This window comes from Drosophila willistoni, chromosome 3R, assembly GCF_018902025.1.
Source record: "Drosophila willistoni isolate 14030-0811.24 chromosome 3R, UCI_dwil_1.1, whole genome shotgun sequence".
NCBI classification, from domain to species: domain Eukaryota; kingdom Metazoa; phylum Arthropoda; class Insecta; order Diptera; family Drosophilidae; genus Drosophila; species Drosophila willistoni.
The window spans coordinates 23,875,701-23,890,396 of record NC_061086.1 but is presented as its reverse complement, the minus strand read 5'-3'; the positions used below and the strand labels follow the sequence as shown (position 1 = coordinate 23,890,396).

Sequence of the window (14,696 nt, the reverse complement as noted above, 5' to 3'; positions counted from 1 at the left end):
ACAGCAACACACACACACAAGCACACCAAATAAAAAAGCCGCAATTCCAGGGGATGCTATAGCAGAGGGGAGGGAAAGGTGGCGGGGATGGATGTACGACCCCGAAGCGTGAGTTGAATTCCAGCTCCTTTCTCTATGAGAAATTGCACTGAATAAAAAGCACTTGTACGCATTAAAACCTAATTGGGAATTTCCATAGTTCATATGCCATTTTCTCTAACTGTGTGTTCTCTCATTCTCTGACGAATGCTACGTGGTGATCTGTCTCTGAAATCGCTCATACATAGCTAATGTGAGTGTATGTGTGTGTGTGTTTGTGTGTGTGTGGCATCATGTTCTACATATTTTGGCTTGGCAAAATGTCACACGCAGCCAACAAACGTTGGCTATTGCTATTGCCGTTGTTGGGTGCTAAAGTGGATTTTGCGCTCGGCAATGATAAATTGAGGGTTTACCCTGCTCCTGATGGTGCTGGCCAACGAGCAGCGTATGGTCAGTGTTAGAGATTTGCCTCATTCCGTGTATCGTTACCTAAAAAACACACCCCACCCCGCCACACATTCTATCGCACTCAGTTCATCCCCTGCCCTCAATGACATCCACAGAGAAAATGTATGTATATGTATTTTTCACCCGCACTCAGACACATCAAGCTCTAGGGGCTAACAACTGCAGCAGCAGATGAGAGATGAGCTGGACAAGGCAAGAAGATGGGAAGTGGCCAAATGTCATTTGCAGTTTGACAAGGCAACTAGGGATTATCGTAGTGAGGGGTGAATGAGAGACATGAGTCAGGGGACACGATTTTACCATGGGAAACATCATAAATTAAAGTCGTTAAAACATACAATTTTTGCTTTGGCAAAACATATTTTCAGGTAAACCACATTGCCATTGCATATAAAATATCCAATTTATATTTAAAGAAACATTTTAAATCAAAACATTTACTGCATATAAATATCATCGTATTTTAAATAATTTTTCATTTAAATGCAGTTTTTATGTGTCTCACAATAATATCTAGTTTATATTTATAATGCCCAATGGAAGTAGATTTTGAGGCCGGATTAAAGTTATTAATTAAGAAATTGTTATGACTAAAGTCAAGTATAGTGATTAGTTTTCTCTTCAAGTGAATCTCAGAATTAGTTTGAACTTTTCTCAAATACTTCAATCCACTGTTCTCCAAAAAAAAAAAAAAAAACCGAAAAAAGAATTCCATTTGTGAGACCTGCACTGGCTTCAGTTATTTTGCCAAGTTTTCTATGCTGCAGTCTACCTACTCTTGGACTCTCTTTCCCTTCCTCCCTGTCTCTCTCCGTGTGCTCCACTTGAATGCTGTCACACTAATTTTATCAATTTCAAACTGGCAAAACTGGGAAAACGACAAAACCCAAACTAATCGACTTAATCGTACTGCGGCATCCAGCATCTTTCGCTTGGATTCGCTTCACGTCGTCAAGTCCTAGCCTGCAATGTCCTTGACATGAACTTCAGGGCCGAATAGGATAAGCTGCAAGCATACATGCAGGCAGGCAGAAAGGCATCTCCTTAACTCAAGTGGAGCAATCGATGAACACGATGAAGAATTTGCCGCATAGTCCATACCGAAGACTTGGATAAGCAAGTGACTGCGATACCACCCACTTCTTCAAAAATAGGAGCTAGAAAATGAGAAGACGGTAGGAAAAAATAACTTGCTTTGATTTATTGTGTGCGGCTTAAAGTTGTGAAAAGGCTATGTCCTGCTCGGGCTTATCAGCGTTGTTGTGGGTAGGGAGTGGTTGGGGGGGCAACTAGGAAATTTATTTATTTGCAGTGACTTTGAAAAGAAACTTGGACCGTGGGTGAGCAAAGTTGTGACCTGTGTGCGCATCGATTATAAAACTTTTTGTTCTGCTATCTTGTCTAGAGACAACGAATTGGCAAAGTTGTTAAATAATTGCGCTGTGCATTTAGTTTGGACCAACACTGCGTATGCGTCATATGCTTCGCTTCAGGATTAGCCCGTGGAAGTTTGCCAAGAAGCTTAGTGGCACTCGAGCGGGTGAGTTAATTGTGCGAATGTCAAGACAAATTGCGTTAATATTGCCAAGCGCTCTCTCACAAAGGATACAAGGACGAAAACGTACATACACGAGGACGAGGACAAGCCAATGTTGGATCCCGGAGCTGAAATCCCATAAGCAAAGGTCAGGGACGAGACGTGTGTTTGTGTGTGTGTGTGTGTGTGTGTGTGAGTGTCGCAAAAGTTTTTAAAAAGTATTTTAAGCAAAATTTATGCAAACCACAAGGCGAACTGGCACAAGGAAGCATCAGTACGAAAAGCGCGTTGGCTATGTGCTCTCTGCTCTGTGTGCTGTGTGTGCATGGGGCCTTCTGCTAATCCCCGAGTAATCAAAGTTTCGGCAATGTCAAGAGAGACAAGGAAAATATAACGAAAAAAAAAACCCCCAACTGAGGCAAAAAAATGGCAAGCTGAAAGCCAAATATTGTCGCAGACGAAAAAAAAAACAAAAGAGGGAAGCGTCTGCCCAGGCCTGAAGCCCAAAACAAATTGCATACAAAACTTGTGACCCTCTATTCCACTCGGGTTTTTCCTCTTTACCACGTTCATCATGTTTTTGGGTGTGTTTGTGGGTGGACTTATATGTATATGTGTGTGTGTGTGAGTGCCTATTGTGTGGCGTGGAAAACACTTTTCCAATTAATGAAATCTCTAAACTGCCATAAATTTGGCCAGGCGCAAATAATTAAATTTCGTTGCCTTCACGCAACGCAGCCAACGAAAACGACAACGACTTGTTGGCTTATATGTATCTGTGTGTGTGTGTGTGTGTGTGTGTCTGACATGTCGTAGCAATTGGGGCATTGACCATGGCCAAAAACCGCTAGACCACAAATGTAGGCGGTTGACGACCACAACCAACACGGCTTACGCTGTCAAATTGACACAGGCTGCCAGTAAGGCAGTCGACCAGGACGAGGGCAGTTCGAAAAGAAACCGAAAGCAAACTGTTAAAAGGTCATAAATCAATCAAATGTTAATGCCAAGTTAATGCTGACCTTGACCAAAGCAATTGTAGGCTACCATTTAAGAGACATATCCAACATTTAATCTATCGTTAAGTCAAGTATGAATAGTAATGGCTATGGAGTTCTCACCTGCTTGACATTGGCATTCACCGGCCGTTCCTGTTGCTCCTGCCGCGGCTGCTGCCCCCTCCGCTTGTCTACGTTGCTGGCGTCGCGTCAATTGCAGGTGCGATACATCACGCCGCAGACGATGCAATTCGCGACGCACATGCAATGCCAAATGCGGAGATGCGCCGCTGCTGCTGCTGCCATTGCCATTGCTATCGCTGGCCAAAATCTGTTGCTGTTCAGCAGGCCAGTGTAGCTGCTGCTGTTGTTGCTCCTGCTCCAATCGCAATTCCAATTCAACGATGCGAGCATCAAGTTCCTGCAATCGCTGTAAACGTTGCTCCATTCGCGCCTGTCGCACATTGGCGTACAGGGCGAAACTGAAGGCGCACAGGCACAGGACATAGCAGGCAATGTGCAGCAAGGAAATTAGTTGTATTGAGTAACGCGCTGGCTCCTTCGATGGAGGGCGCTGATTCGGTTTGTCCTGGCAGGTGATTGCTGTGGTTTGAGGCGCTGCCAGGCGACTAGCTGTGAATGCGCCATCGCTGGCGGTTGGTTGATTGTGCCCCAGCAGCATACTCTGCTGTTCCATTTCAACTGTGGATGTGGATGTTCCTGTTGATGTGCTTGTGGTTGTGGTTGCTGCTGCTGTGACTGTAGATTCCATTTGCATTGTCCTTGGACTATGGCCGCTGGGCGGCGTTTTATGTTTGCGCATGCTGCGTTCTCTGCGTATAGAAGCGTTCTGCTTACTTTTCTCAATCTAATGCTGCGAAAGATTCGTGTACTGCTGCGTGATAGCTTGAGTGTGTGGCTGGCACTTGAAGTGTCCTTGTGGCATCACAAAAACTGAAAAACAAGAGGCACATGTGTGGCCGTTGCTCCTTTTTTCTGTTTTTTCTTCTTTTCCTTCTTTTTGTTTTTGCCAATGCCTTTCGTCTAGTGCACTCGTACTCTTTTATTCTATTTCGTTGCGTTTTTTGGCCAGGACATGACGTTGGCGTACTGGTTTTTGGGCCCTCTTGCCACTTGTGCCACTTGTCAGGGTTTTTGCTTTTGTTTTCGTCCTGTCAATCGTCACAGTGGCAGCTGAATCAGAAGCAGCTGCTTCTTCAGCTTCTTGACAAGTTTTTCCCTCTTTGTTTTTCTTTCTGCCTCTAGTTCTTTCTTCTCTTCTTTCGTTCGCTCGCCTGCAAGTGCTCTTCACATTGCAACTTATTTAGTTTTCATGCCCTGCGCGAATCCTTTCGTTGACTTCTCCAAACTGCAACGAGAGAAATGGAAAAAAAAGAAAAGTGAAAAAGTTTGTCGAAAGTTTTGTTTTATTTTTTTCTTCTTCCTTTCATTCTGTTCAGAATTCGCAGGCTTGAATTATGTGCCAACTGGACCTAGACGACGACGACGACTACGACGACGTTGCCACATTTTCAATAATCAGCCAAGTTCGGTTGCCAGGACAGTGGCGTGTCCTCGACGTGTCTTGGCGCTAACTTCGTTTTAAATTCAGCCAGCCGTGGTCGACCTTCCTTCACTCCACCAACGCCACCTTAACAACCAAGTACCTCGAAAGACTTGGGTAACCGAAACTTTTTTCCTGTCTCCTTTAGATTTTTTGTTGTTTCTTTTTTTGGTTCACAAAACTTTTTTGTAGCTCAAGTAGCAGAAGTAGCGGCAATAACTGAGAAAACAACAAGATGCCATTGGCCAACAGGAAGGGGTAGGGCAGGACAAGGCAGGGGGAGAATGCAAGCATTTGACCCATAGACTTGGCGTGTCAAAAACATTTGTAGCCTTCAACTGTGGCCCACATGTCGAAAGTGGAGGAGTGGATGTTGCTGCTGGTTGGTGGGTGGTGTCGTCGTTGTCGTTGTCGTCGTCGTCGTCTTAGGGCAGCAACAAGCCACTCTGGGCATAATAAAACAGTATACAATACAAGACAAACAACAAAAAAAAAAGAGGAGAAAAATAAAAAAACGAACCATAAAGTGGAAATTATAGCTACAATACTTTTGAAGAACCTTCAGGGAGGGGGGAGAACGGGGGTCAGCACAAGCCCAATACTCTTTACACCCAAATGAGCTTGAAGAAAAAAGTTTCCTCAAACTTATTTTCAAGCGACTGAACTCTTAAACTAAGTTCAAATATATGACAAAAATCATTTTATAGGATTTTAAAAGTTTCCTATTAGAACTTGCTGATAGTTGATTTCAAATTAGGTCAAAATTAATAAAATGCTCTTTTTACTTGTAGGGGAGGAACTGACGAAGAGTTCCCAAAACAAAATCTTTAGTTTTATTTAATTATATTGAAATTTATATTTATGAAACTAAAGTCTAGCTTCAATTTGATATAAACTACATTTAGACTACACAATGTTACTTAAGTAAAAGTATTGCTGAAACTTATTCAGATTCGGAAATTAATTCTTCTGGCGATATCCTAAGCTGTTCTAACTGTTCTAAAATTATATGTGCCTATTTCTGTCTCTTCTTTGGTACTCCAGTTTGAAGACATTTAGATACATATATAAACTTTATATTTAGCAGCATAAAGTTTGCTTCTTTGATTTGATTAAATATTCAAAATTTTATATTGTTTCAAATGGAGAAAACGAAATTGGCCTTTTTGAGCTTGGATGGTTAAACAAAAACCTGCACAATTTTTCATTTTTTTTCGGGGCCATATTATTGTTGATTCTTTACATACTTATTAATGTATGAGTTTGAAGTTCCTTGTATGTGTGTGTGTGTGTGTGTGTGTTACACATTGCGCAATCATGCGCCAACCACAACAATTGAGAGAAAAGCGCACATAAAATTCAAAAACAATCGCAATACCCTACTCTACTCATTCCCTAACCGATTCACTCGTGTTCGACTACCAACCACAATACAAACCAGAGGGCCGGGGCTAACTTCGACCGCGTCAAAGTTTGTATACCCTTGCAATATTTTGGTAACTCTTTCTTTACCTATAGCCATCAAAGTGGAAAAACGTTTAAAAGGCTAATGTTTCTGAAAGAACGGCCTACAATCTTAGCATAGGAAATAACGAAGATATTGATCCAAGTCACTGTTTTCCACCGATCGTTCCTATGGGAGCTATATGATATAGTCACCCGATCTTGATCAAATTTGGCATAGTCGTTTATATGTGTAATTAACTTACCAATATTAAATTTCATGACAATAGCTCAGAAAATAACGAAGTTATTAAGAAAAGTCACTGTTCGTGACTTTGTCATTTGTATGGGAGCTATATGATATAGTGATCCGATCCGGCTGAATCCGAGATATACAACGCCTGCAGTATATACAAGCCTACATGCAAAATTTCAGCTCTGTAGCTCTTACGGTCTAGGAGGAGTTTGCGTTGATCCAGACGGACGGACGGACGGACGGACGGACGGACGGACGGACGGACGGACATGGCTATTTGAACTCGTCTCGTCGTGCTGATCAAGAATATATATACTTTATATGGTCGGAGATGCTTCCTTCTATGCGTTGCACACTTTTGACCAAAATTAATATACCCTTTTTGCAAGGGTATAAAAATAAGCCAGCCCAAAAAATACAAAAAAAAAACACAAAAAAAAATGAAAACAACAACAGCAACATAAAAGTCAAAAGGCCAATTTCAAATAGCAGCAGCAACAATAAGAAGTTCCCCGTTGCCGCTTCCAATTCCGCAGCTTAGAGAGCGGGGCAGAGATGGGGAGAAGTTGAAGTAGGGGGATTGGGTTTGAAATGGTTGAGGGGGTAAGGGTATGAGCACAAGTCAGTGGAATGTTTGGAACACTCTAATAAAACTAATTGAAAGTCTTGTGCGCTGTGAAGCCAATAATGGCAAATGAAGATGATGACGACGACGACGACGACGACAATAACCATGCTGACCATGATGATGATGATGATGATGAGGATGATGATGATGATGATGATGATGGAGATGTTGATGACGTTGCCTGGACAACAAGAACAATAATAACAAGAAGAACAACTGCACGGCAATGGCAGCATTTAATTTAACAAATAAAAGCGAACATATGGGAGGCTAGAGAGCAGCTTGACTGGCATTGCAATTGGTTACCCCACTTTTCCGCCCGCCGCCTAAAAGAGAAATGAACAAAAACAAAAACCCGCAGCACATCGACTCCAGCCAGCATATATCGATTTCGATATGTACAATGTAGTCAAAAGGTTAACGCTTTTTATTGCTAACTCAATATAAAAATAAATTGATTTCAAATTTTCAGCAGCTTTTGTCAATTTGGGAGGTCTTTTTTTAGCTGAAAAGTATGCTATGAATTTTTCTCACTGTGCACAAATTCAATTATGTGCTCGCTTGAAAGTTTATGTGTGTGTGTGTGTGTGTGTGTGTCTGTTTGTGGGCCACTTAGCAAATACGTATATATAAATATATATATATGTATCTATCTGTATGTGTATAAGTGCGTCCATCTGGCAATTGAAAAATTTGATTTCGAATTGAAATGCAAATCAAGCAAAAATTGAAATGGCATTTCCCGGACCGAGTACCCCACAATGAAGGCTAAATCCTGGCCAAGAGGCAAAAGCTTTCTAAGCTGGCACAATGTTGAGTTAAGTGGCACACGTATGATTGTATGTGTGTGTGTGTGTGTATGTGTGTGTGTGTAAAGTCCAGTCAATGGCTGTAAAAAGCTCAATTGCAATGCATTCAAAAGGATTATTGTCCTTATTTATTTTGCTAAATTTATTCGTTACGCACAAATGGCCAGAGCAAGCCAAACCCAACCGAACTGAAGTGAACCGAACCAAATCAAAGAAGGAGGTCGGTCGAGCACGAGCGGGTGAAAATACAAAACATAAGACCAAAAATCAAAGCAAATAAACAATAAAAATAATCGGGCCGTTAGTAACACATGTGCATTTTTCATCATCATCATCCTCATCCACATCCACATCCTCATCATGCTCATCGTCAAACGGACTAGCTACAGCAGGAGCACATCACAACTTTGTTGTTGCCACTACAGAGCAAACAACAACAAACTTGACAGCTTCCTACTTTAGAGGATGGCTGTGGAGGGGAGGTGGAGGGCCAATAAATAGTTGTCGTGCCATAGGATGAAAAATGCAAGTAGTGTTTAAGTTTTTTGGCTCTCAGCAGCAACCGGAACCCATCGTCATCACCCTTACCGCCCGCCTTACATTCTACATTACAATGTGCGAAGCGTCATTTCCTCTGCCCACATCCAAAAACTTGCTTCCAGGATTTTTCTTTCCTCTTTTTGCTGCTTCATCATCGAAATTGAAAAGAAGCCAGAAAGGGAGCAAGCGAGAGAGAGGGCAAGAGGCGGAGGCGACAATGTCTGAGGGTTTGAGGCGGAAAGAATGAGAAAACTTTTAGCTACATCGATGTAACCTATGTACGTGTTCAACCATATAAATTTGATTATTGCTACATGCCAGACCTAAACCTTAGTGAAAAATTCCCCAACCACCCCCTTCCGCCAGGTAAGTGCATTTAGTAGATTATGGTTAAGTTAATAGAATTAAGAAAATTTCCCATAAATCAATAATTAAGTGCAAGTCATGTACCCATTAGTTTTCTATAAGAAAACTTGATAGACTAAATCAAATGGTATACAGATTTAATATTAAATAAATAAACATGCCATTATAATAGCTTAAATTATATATTCCATTTACAAAAAAAAGAGAGAAACCAATCCATGATCTCTGTCTATGGAGTTCTATTGAGGACAGTTACTCTTTCTAGTCTTTAAAACTTTATTTGAACCCTCAAAACTTGATAAAATCATCAACAGCTGCAATAACTTATGTTCATATTTTCAGGAAAAATAGAAAACTTTCTTCAAGAAATGAGAATATGGTTATTAAAACTCTACGTGTACCAATTGTAAAAATAATATTTTTGAAATAGCTTTTGGTGAGTTTATTTTAAGTTTCAGTTGCGGGTGGTGCTGATGTTATGGCCCATACACTTTGCTTTCAATTCGCCATTAAAGTGTCTGAGGTTTTTATAACCCATCTTCAACGACATCGACAACTTCACTTGGTACTAACAGGCAGATAGAGACAGACAGATACATGTATGTATATGTAGATATATATGTATTTGTAGCTAAATGTTATGCATCAGTTAAATACATTCAATCTTGGCTTTATATTGTTGCCATTTCCTTGTAATTTTTACTGCTTGTTTTGGCTTCTTCTTTCCACTGGGTTTATGTGCCCCCAGGCCACATACAAACTATTAGTGCAACTCATTGTAGTGTTTGTTGTTGTGGTTGTTGTTGCTGGTGTAGTCATCTTTGTAGTTTTATGTATGTTGTTTTACAACATAGCCAGCCACGCCCACTTAAGGAGTTTTAGCCAGAAGGAATCCCCAGCCCTTGGGAGAAATTACTTAATTTTGGAATTTCAATTTAGCACTTAGACAGGAACAACATGATGGCACGTTGACTCTCCTTGTGTGTGCGTGTGTGTGCGAGGCATGAAGCAGGGCAGAGAGTTAGTATTTAGGTATGTTTTGTTGTGGTGTGTGTAAAAATCCAGCTTACACATGTTGTGACTCTTAAAAATTTCCGGAATTTTTGGCACGCAATGTTTGCCTTTGTTTACTTTGGCTACCCAACTCGATTCTCTCCTCATTCCGTAGTCTACTTTATTTGCCACCTCTCTTTCTATCTCTCTCTCTATCATCCTCTTGGGATGTTCATTATGGATGTAAGATTGGTAAAAAAACACTTTTTTCTTTGTTGTTGTAGATGCTGCAACAGGAACTGCAACTTCATTCTTTCATCATTTGTTGTTGTTAAAGATGCTTTGGTATTTACCATTTGATTCTTCTGATTTGCTTGCCACTCAAAGTCAGAGTCAGGTGTTTAATTAAGTTAAGGGAAATTACAATTAACAACTGCACATAAAGGTAAACTTTTATACACTTTCCTCTATTTACACTTGACACACACACACACACACACACACAACGACGATGTGTGAGGTTAACTATCCCACACTCTTTCGCTGCATGTGTTAGTGCGGCAAGAGAGTTTGTTAAACAGTGCAAAGTTACACGCAACTAAGCACTTAACTGCATAAAAGCTAGCGTCAAGAGGAAGGTTGGGGTATGGCGGGGGAACTTACAACCGCAGGCGACGGCAGCCTTGGACTTGGTCGAGTTTGCGTGCGTTTTTATGAATGGAGTCCATGAGCAACAAATGTAAATCTGCGACCCCGTTGAAAGGGCATCCACAGGCTGTCGGCTGGTGGTGCCGTCGACTGCTAGGGTTGTCTGTGGGTTGTCGTCTGTCAGTGCTTAGGCGCAAATGAAGTGAAGCACAGCCAGTAACCGAAAGACCGAGCTGGCCAGCAGATAGACCGAGAGAGAGAGAGAGAGATGTACGGCGTGGCCATAAAAAGAAGTCTCGAATGACCGACGAGGTAGCCTCACAGAGTGCAAGCAATGTAAACAGACACAGCTGGAGAGTTGGCACGACAGGCTAGAACTGGCCAGGGATGCAGACAAAGTCCCAACGACAACCATGTGTTGTTGTTGTTGCGGTCGGCATGGGTTAAAGGCCCAAAAGCTTGTGGACCATCAATTGAGCTCTGATCTGACACGGAAGACCATTGAAAAACGCTTAAAGTTGAGTAAGCGATGGAAGAAAGCAAGGCTCGGCTAAAACATATTACCACTTATTGGGTAACGTGAGAAAATAAGGCATAAATTCTAAAAAGGAGAAAGATTAAAGGCATTAAAATTGACAAACAATCAATAAAAATTTGTTCACCATCATCAAAAAAGTGCTAAAATTTCGGCTTTGCTTTCTATGCTTGGATTAACTCTACTAGGCCAAGGTAATAAAAAATATCAATCGAAAATGTGAGAAACTAATGTGATGACCCTCGTAAAACTTATGCCTGCACCTTCTAAAGGTAGCTAGAGCTGACTCACAAAATCCATAACTCTCTCTGATTATGGCAAACTTAGGCCGAAACACCCCAAAATTCGCGGTAACAACTTAAGCTGGTAAGCCCCTGCCGCCATAATCTGACCTCAGAACACCAGTTCGGTCTTCAGAAATGAAGCATACGATTCGATTGCAACCCTGCCCACTACTGCTGCATGTCTCTCCAAGGCTAACCGCACACACAACCCATCATGTCGATTCGTTGCACCAAGTCCTTTTCAGATACGTACGTTCAACTGCCTTGCCTAGTACCTGGCTGAGACAAATTTAAATTCTGGTAGACTTTTTGGCTTGGCATTTAAGTAATTTACTGGCAACAACCTGTGGGTATGGGCTATAGTCGATTCACTTGCCATGTTCCTTGCTGTTGGGTTGGTAATTTTTCACTGCCTGACAAGATGTCGCCGTGACTGCTGCTGCTGCTGCTGCTGCTGCTGGGTTGCTGCATAATTGCTTTGTGGTTAAAGGGATTATTTGCTTATTTTTTTCTGCTGGCTTGTCTGCCTGCTGACTCACTTAAGACAGCAACGTCGTCTTCGTCTTCGTCTTGGTCGTCGTTGTCGTCATTTGCCATTTACTAAGCCGGCGGCTTGCGCTGATTTGGGATTAAATGCATTCAGCTCATTTAATTTTCTGTGCACCGCAAAAACCAAAACTCCTGTTTCATGCTGGCTTCATGGTGCCTCGCAAATTATATAATTAAGTTAAAGTGAGAGGCGGCTGGCAATTTACGAGCCAAAACTCTCAGCGCAACTGTCCACCTCCTCCTGCTCCTCATCCTCCTCTCTTTGATGGCACGCTAATTTCTTAATTTTCACCTTCCGCTTCTGGCGGACGTAACCCATTCCCTTACCAAATCTAAAAAAGGGAAAAAAACATGTTCATTTCCGTGTTGCTCTCGTATCTATCTGATGATGACTTTTATTGTTATGCGGTGCTGCGGCGGCTGAAGCGACTGTGTTATCAACACCCGCAACAATGGCGCGACGACCCCAAAAACTCAAGCTCGAACGCAGGTCTGGACCTAAGTCCCGGCCAGGTCCAACCCCCTTTAACATCGACGTCGGCTTCGGCTGATTGCTGTTCATTCGCGCGTTAAATATGAGAGGGGGGTGGTTGAGGAGGAATAACAGTTGTTGATGCTTTTGAAAATGAAACCTACAGACCCCAACCCCAACCCCAAACCCCAATCAGGGAACTATGCTTTTTCTGGACTACTCTTTGGGCTCTATGGACGTTTTTGTGTTCAATTTAGCGTCATAATTTCGTTTATTGCATGGACTGTGACAGCGTTCCGTTTACTTTTGGATAGAGTAACATCTCGTCTCCCCTTAACTTCCCCTAGTACTAACCATCCGCCTATCCATCCATTCGACTCTTTTGCCGCCGCTGCTGCTGCTGCTGCTGCTGCTGCTGCTGTCGCTGTCAAGTGTTTTGTTGAGTTCATCAAAATTGTCGCTAGCCAACGACGATGACATCCACTTAACGCAATTTTCAGCACCAGCTCCACTTGACTGTCATTCAGTCATTCGTTCAAGCTGCTGTTAAGTATCCACCATCAGAGCATCTATTCATTCGTTCATTCGTCATTCATTCATGCATTCATCCATTCATTCATTCATACAGACATTCAGCCATTCGTTCATTTTACGCCATTTACAGTTACAATTAATGTTTGTTTGCCCAACTCCCGCATGACGAGATCAAAGTAGCCTCCGCTTTATGCTCGAACCTAACTCAGCTTAAAGCTTTTTCATACATATTTAATAATTGTTTGGCTTGAAGTCCATAAAAATGTCGAGACCGGGTCGAAAAGGCCCCCAGGGAAGCAGGCAAGCCACCTTCCTCCCTTTTGCAAAGAAAAGGGTCGTAGTAAGAACAACAAAAAGCGCAACCTTGCCATAACATAAATGAATGTTTTTGCTCAACTTTACACCTGGACCTGCTGGCTGCTGGCAGCCTGTTGTCGGGGATGTCTGGCATCTTTGGGGCATGCCATAAAGTATCTTAAATATTTGCGCCACGGTTTGGCCAGCAATTTTATGAGAGAGTACAGTACTAGACTTGGGACCTCGGCTTCATTAGATTTGCACTAGAACTTAATTTGCAATAAGACTTTCCTGGACAGAATTCCCTACATTATTTTTTCACATTTTTTATGTTGTATACCCATGGCATACCCATAGAGTCCTTGTAAGGTCCTTATCCGTGGGTTTGCCCAGTGACACTTTATCATTCTAATGGACAACGGCAAGGATTTATTTGTTTAAAGTTAATTATTTCAACATGAAAGTTGGAAATTGGGTCGGAGCAAAGAGAATTTAATTAAGAATTGCCAATAGGATATCTAGAAGTCGGTTCTTGGATCCTACTATAGGTATATGTGTATTTCATTTTCCTTTTTTTTTTGTACCTTGCTTGTTTAATCTATTTTTTATGCGCTTTGCGCGGGCAGTCGCCTAAAAGCGGGCTTGGATTTATGCTTGCCTGCCTTTGATTCGATTCCGTTTTGACTGTGTGAGTGTTTGTGTGTGTGTGTGAATTCTGTTTTTTTTAGGGATATTCTTTTGTCATTGGGACCAAGAGCAACCACCCTAATTTGTTGTTGTTTAGGGGGATTTGCATACACAAAAGAACTCATGCATATGTACAAACATACAGACATCTGTACATATATTGCCCTTTATGTGCATTAAAAACGAAATCAAATATACTCATGGTAAATCTTTGATAGACTCTTTAATGTTGTCGTTGTACCTTAGTTTACCTTTGCACCTATTGCACCTTTATTGCTGCTGCTGCTGCTGTTGCTGCGACTGTTGCTCCTTTTTTTTGTCGTTTTCTTTGCTGCTTTTCACTTCACTTTAGACTGATTTGAGCACTTAACATAATTTATTTTCAACTGAACAATTTCTTATTTCTTGCTTGCACTTGGCACACAAACACCGATTGTTGTTGCTGATGTTGTTGTTGTCACAACTTTGTTTTGCTGCTGGCTTAAAGCATTTCCTTCTTTCTTTTTTTGCCTTTATTTTGGCTTTCTTTTTTACTTCTTCTACTGCCGCTGTTGCTGCTGCTTTGCCTTTAATCTAAAAACAACAACAATGAAACGCAAACACACACCGCCACCGCCACTCAACAGTATAAAAGGCGATCCCGATGGAGCAGAGAGATGCTGCTGCTGCTGCTTGTGCTGCAAGCACAAAATATTCACGTTACTTACACTCGCTCCCTAACAAAAATACACACAGACAGAAATACGAAAAATCACGAAATATCGTCCAAAAATTACGCGACTCAGACCGACACGATTTTCACTCGCATCCGCAACACAACCGCTCACTTCGAAGATAACAGCAACAATGCCGCTGCTAAAAAAGCCAGAATTCCCGCTGCCCGCTGTTTTTAAATTTTACCCGCAATCGTACTGCCAACAAAGCTAAAATAACAATAACAACAGAATCCGCCGCCAATTCGCTCGACTCATAAATGCAACAACAACCATATGCCCGAATTCGCTCGAAATGTGCTATTCGCCGTAACTTTTTGCCCTCTCGCCGTA

General features: G+C 41.8%; 1 protein-coding gene across 16 annotated transcripts in view; it reads right to left on the bottom strand.

Moving 5' to 3' along the window:
- Nucleotides 1-14,563, bottom strand: part of LOC6646968 (collagen alpha chain CG42342) — a 74,172-nt gene extending 59,609 nt beyond the window's left edge. For 12 of the 16 annotated variants that reach the window (XM_047013608.1, XM_047013611.1, XM_047013609.1 and 9 more), the window contains exons 1-2: nucleotides 13,892-14,192; nucleotides 3,169-4,414 (exon numbers count right to left, since the gene is read on the bottom strand). In XM_047013608.1, coding sequence (XP_046869564.1) covers nucleotides 3,169-3,868 — 700 coding nt within the window. In that variant the 5' untranslated portion in view covers nucleotides 3,869-4,414; nucleotides 13,892-14,192. Of the gene's footprint in view, nucleotides 1-3,168; nucleotides 4,415-13,891; nucleotides 14,194-14,357 lie in introns of those variants that run through there. The other 4 variants (XM_047013614.1, XM_047013615.1, XM_047013603.1 and 1 more) reach the window with 3 other exon arrangements.
- Between the last annotated feature and the right edge of the window lie 133 nt (nucleotides 14,564-14,696).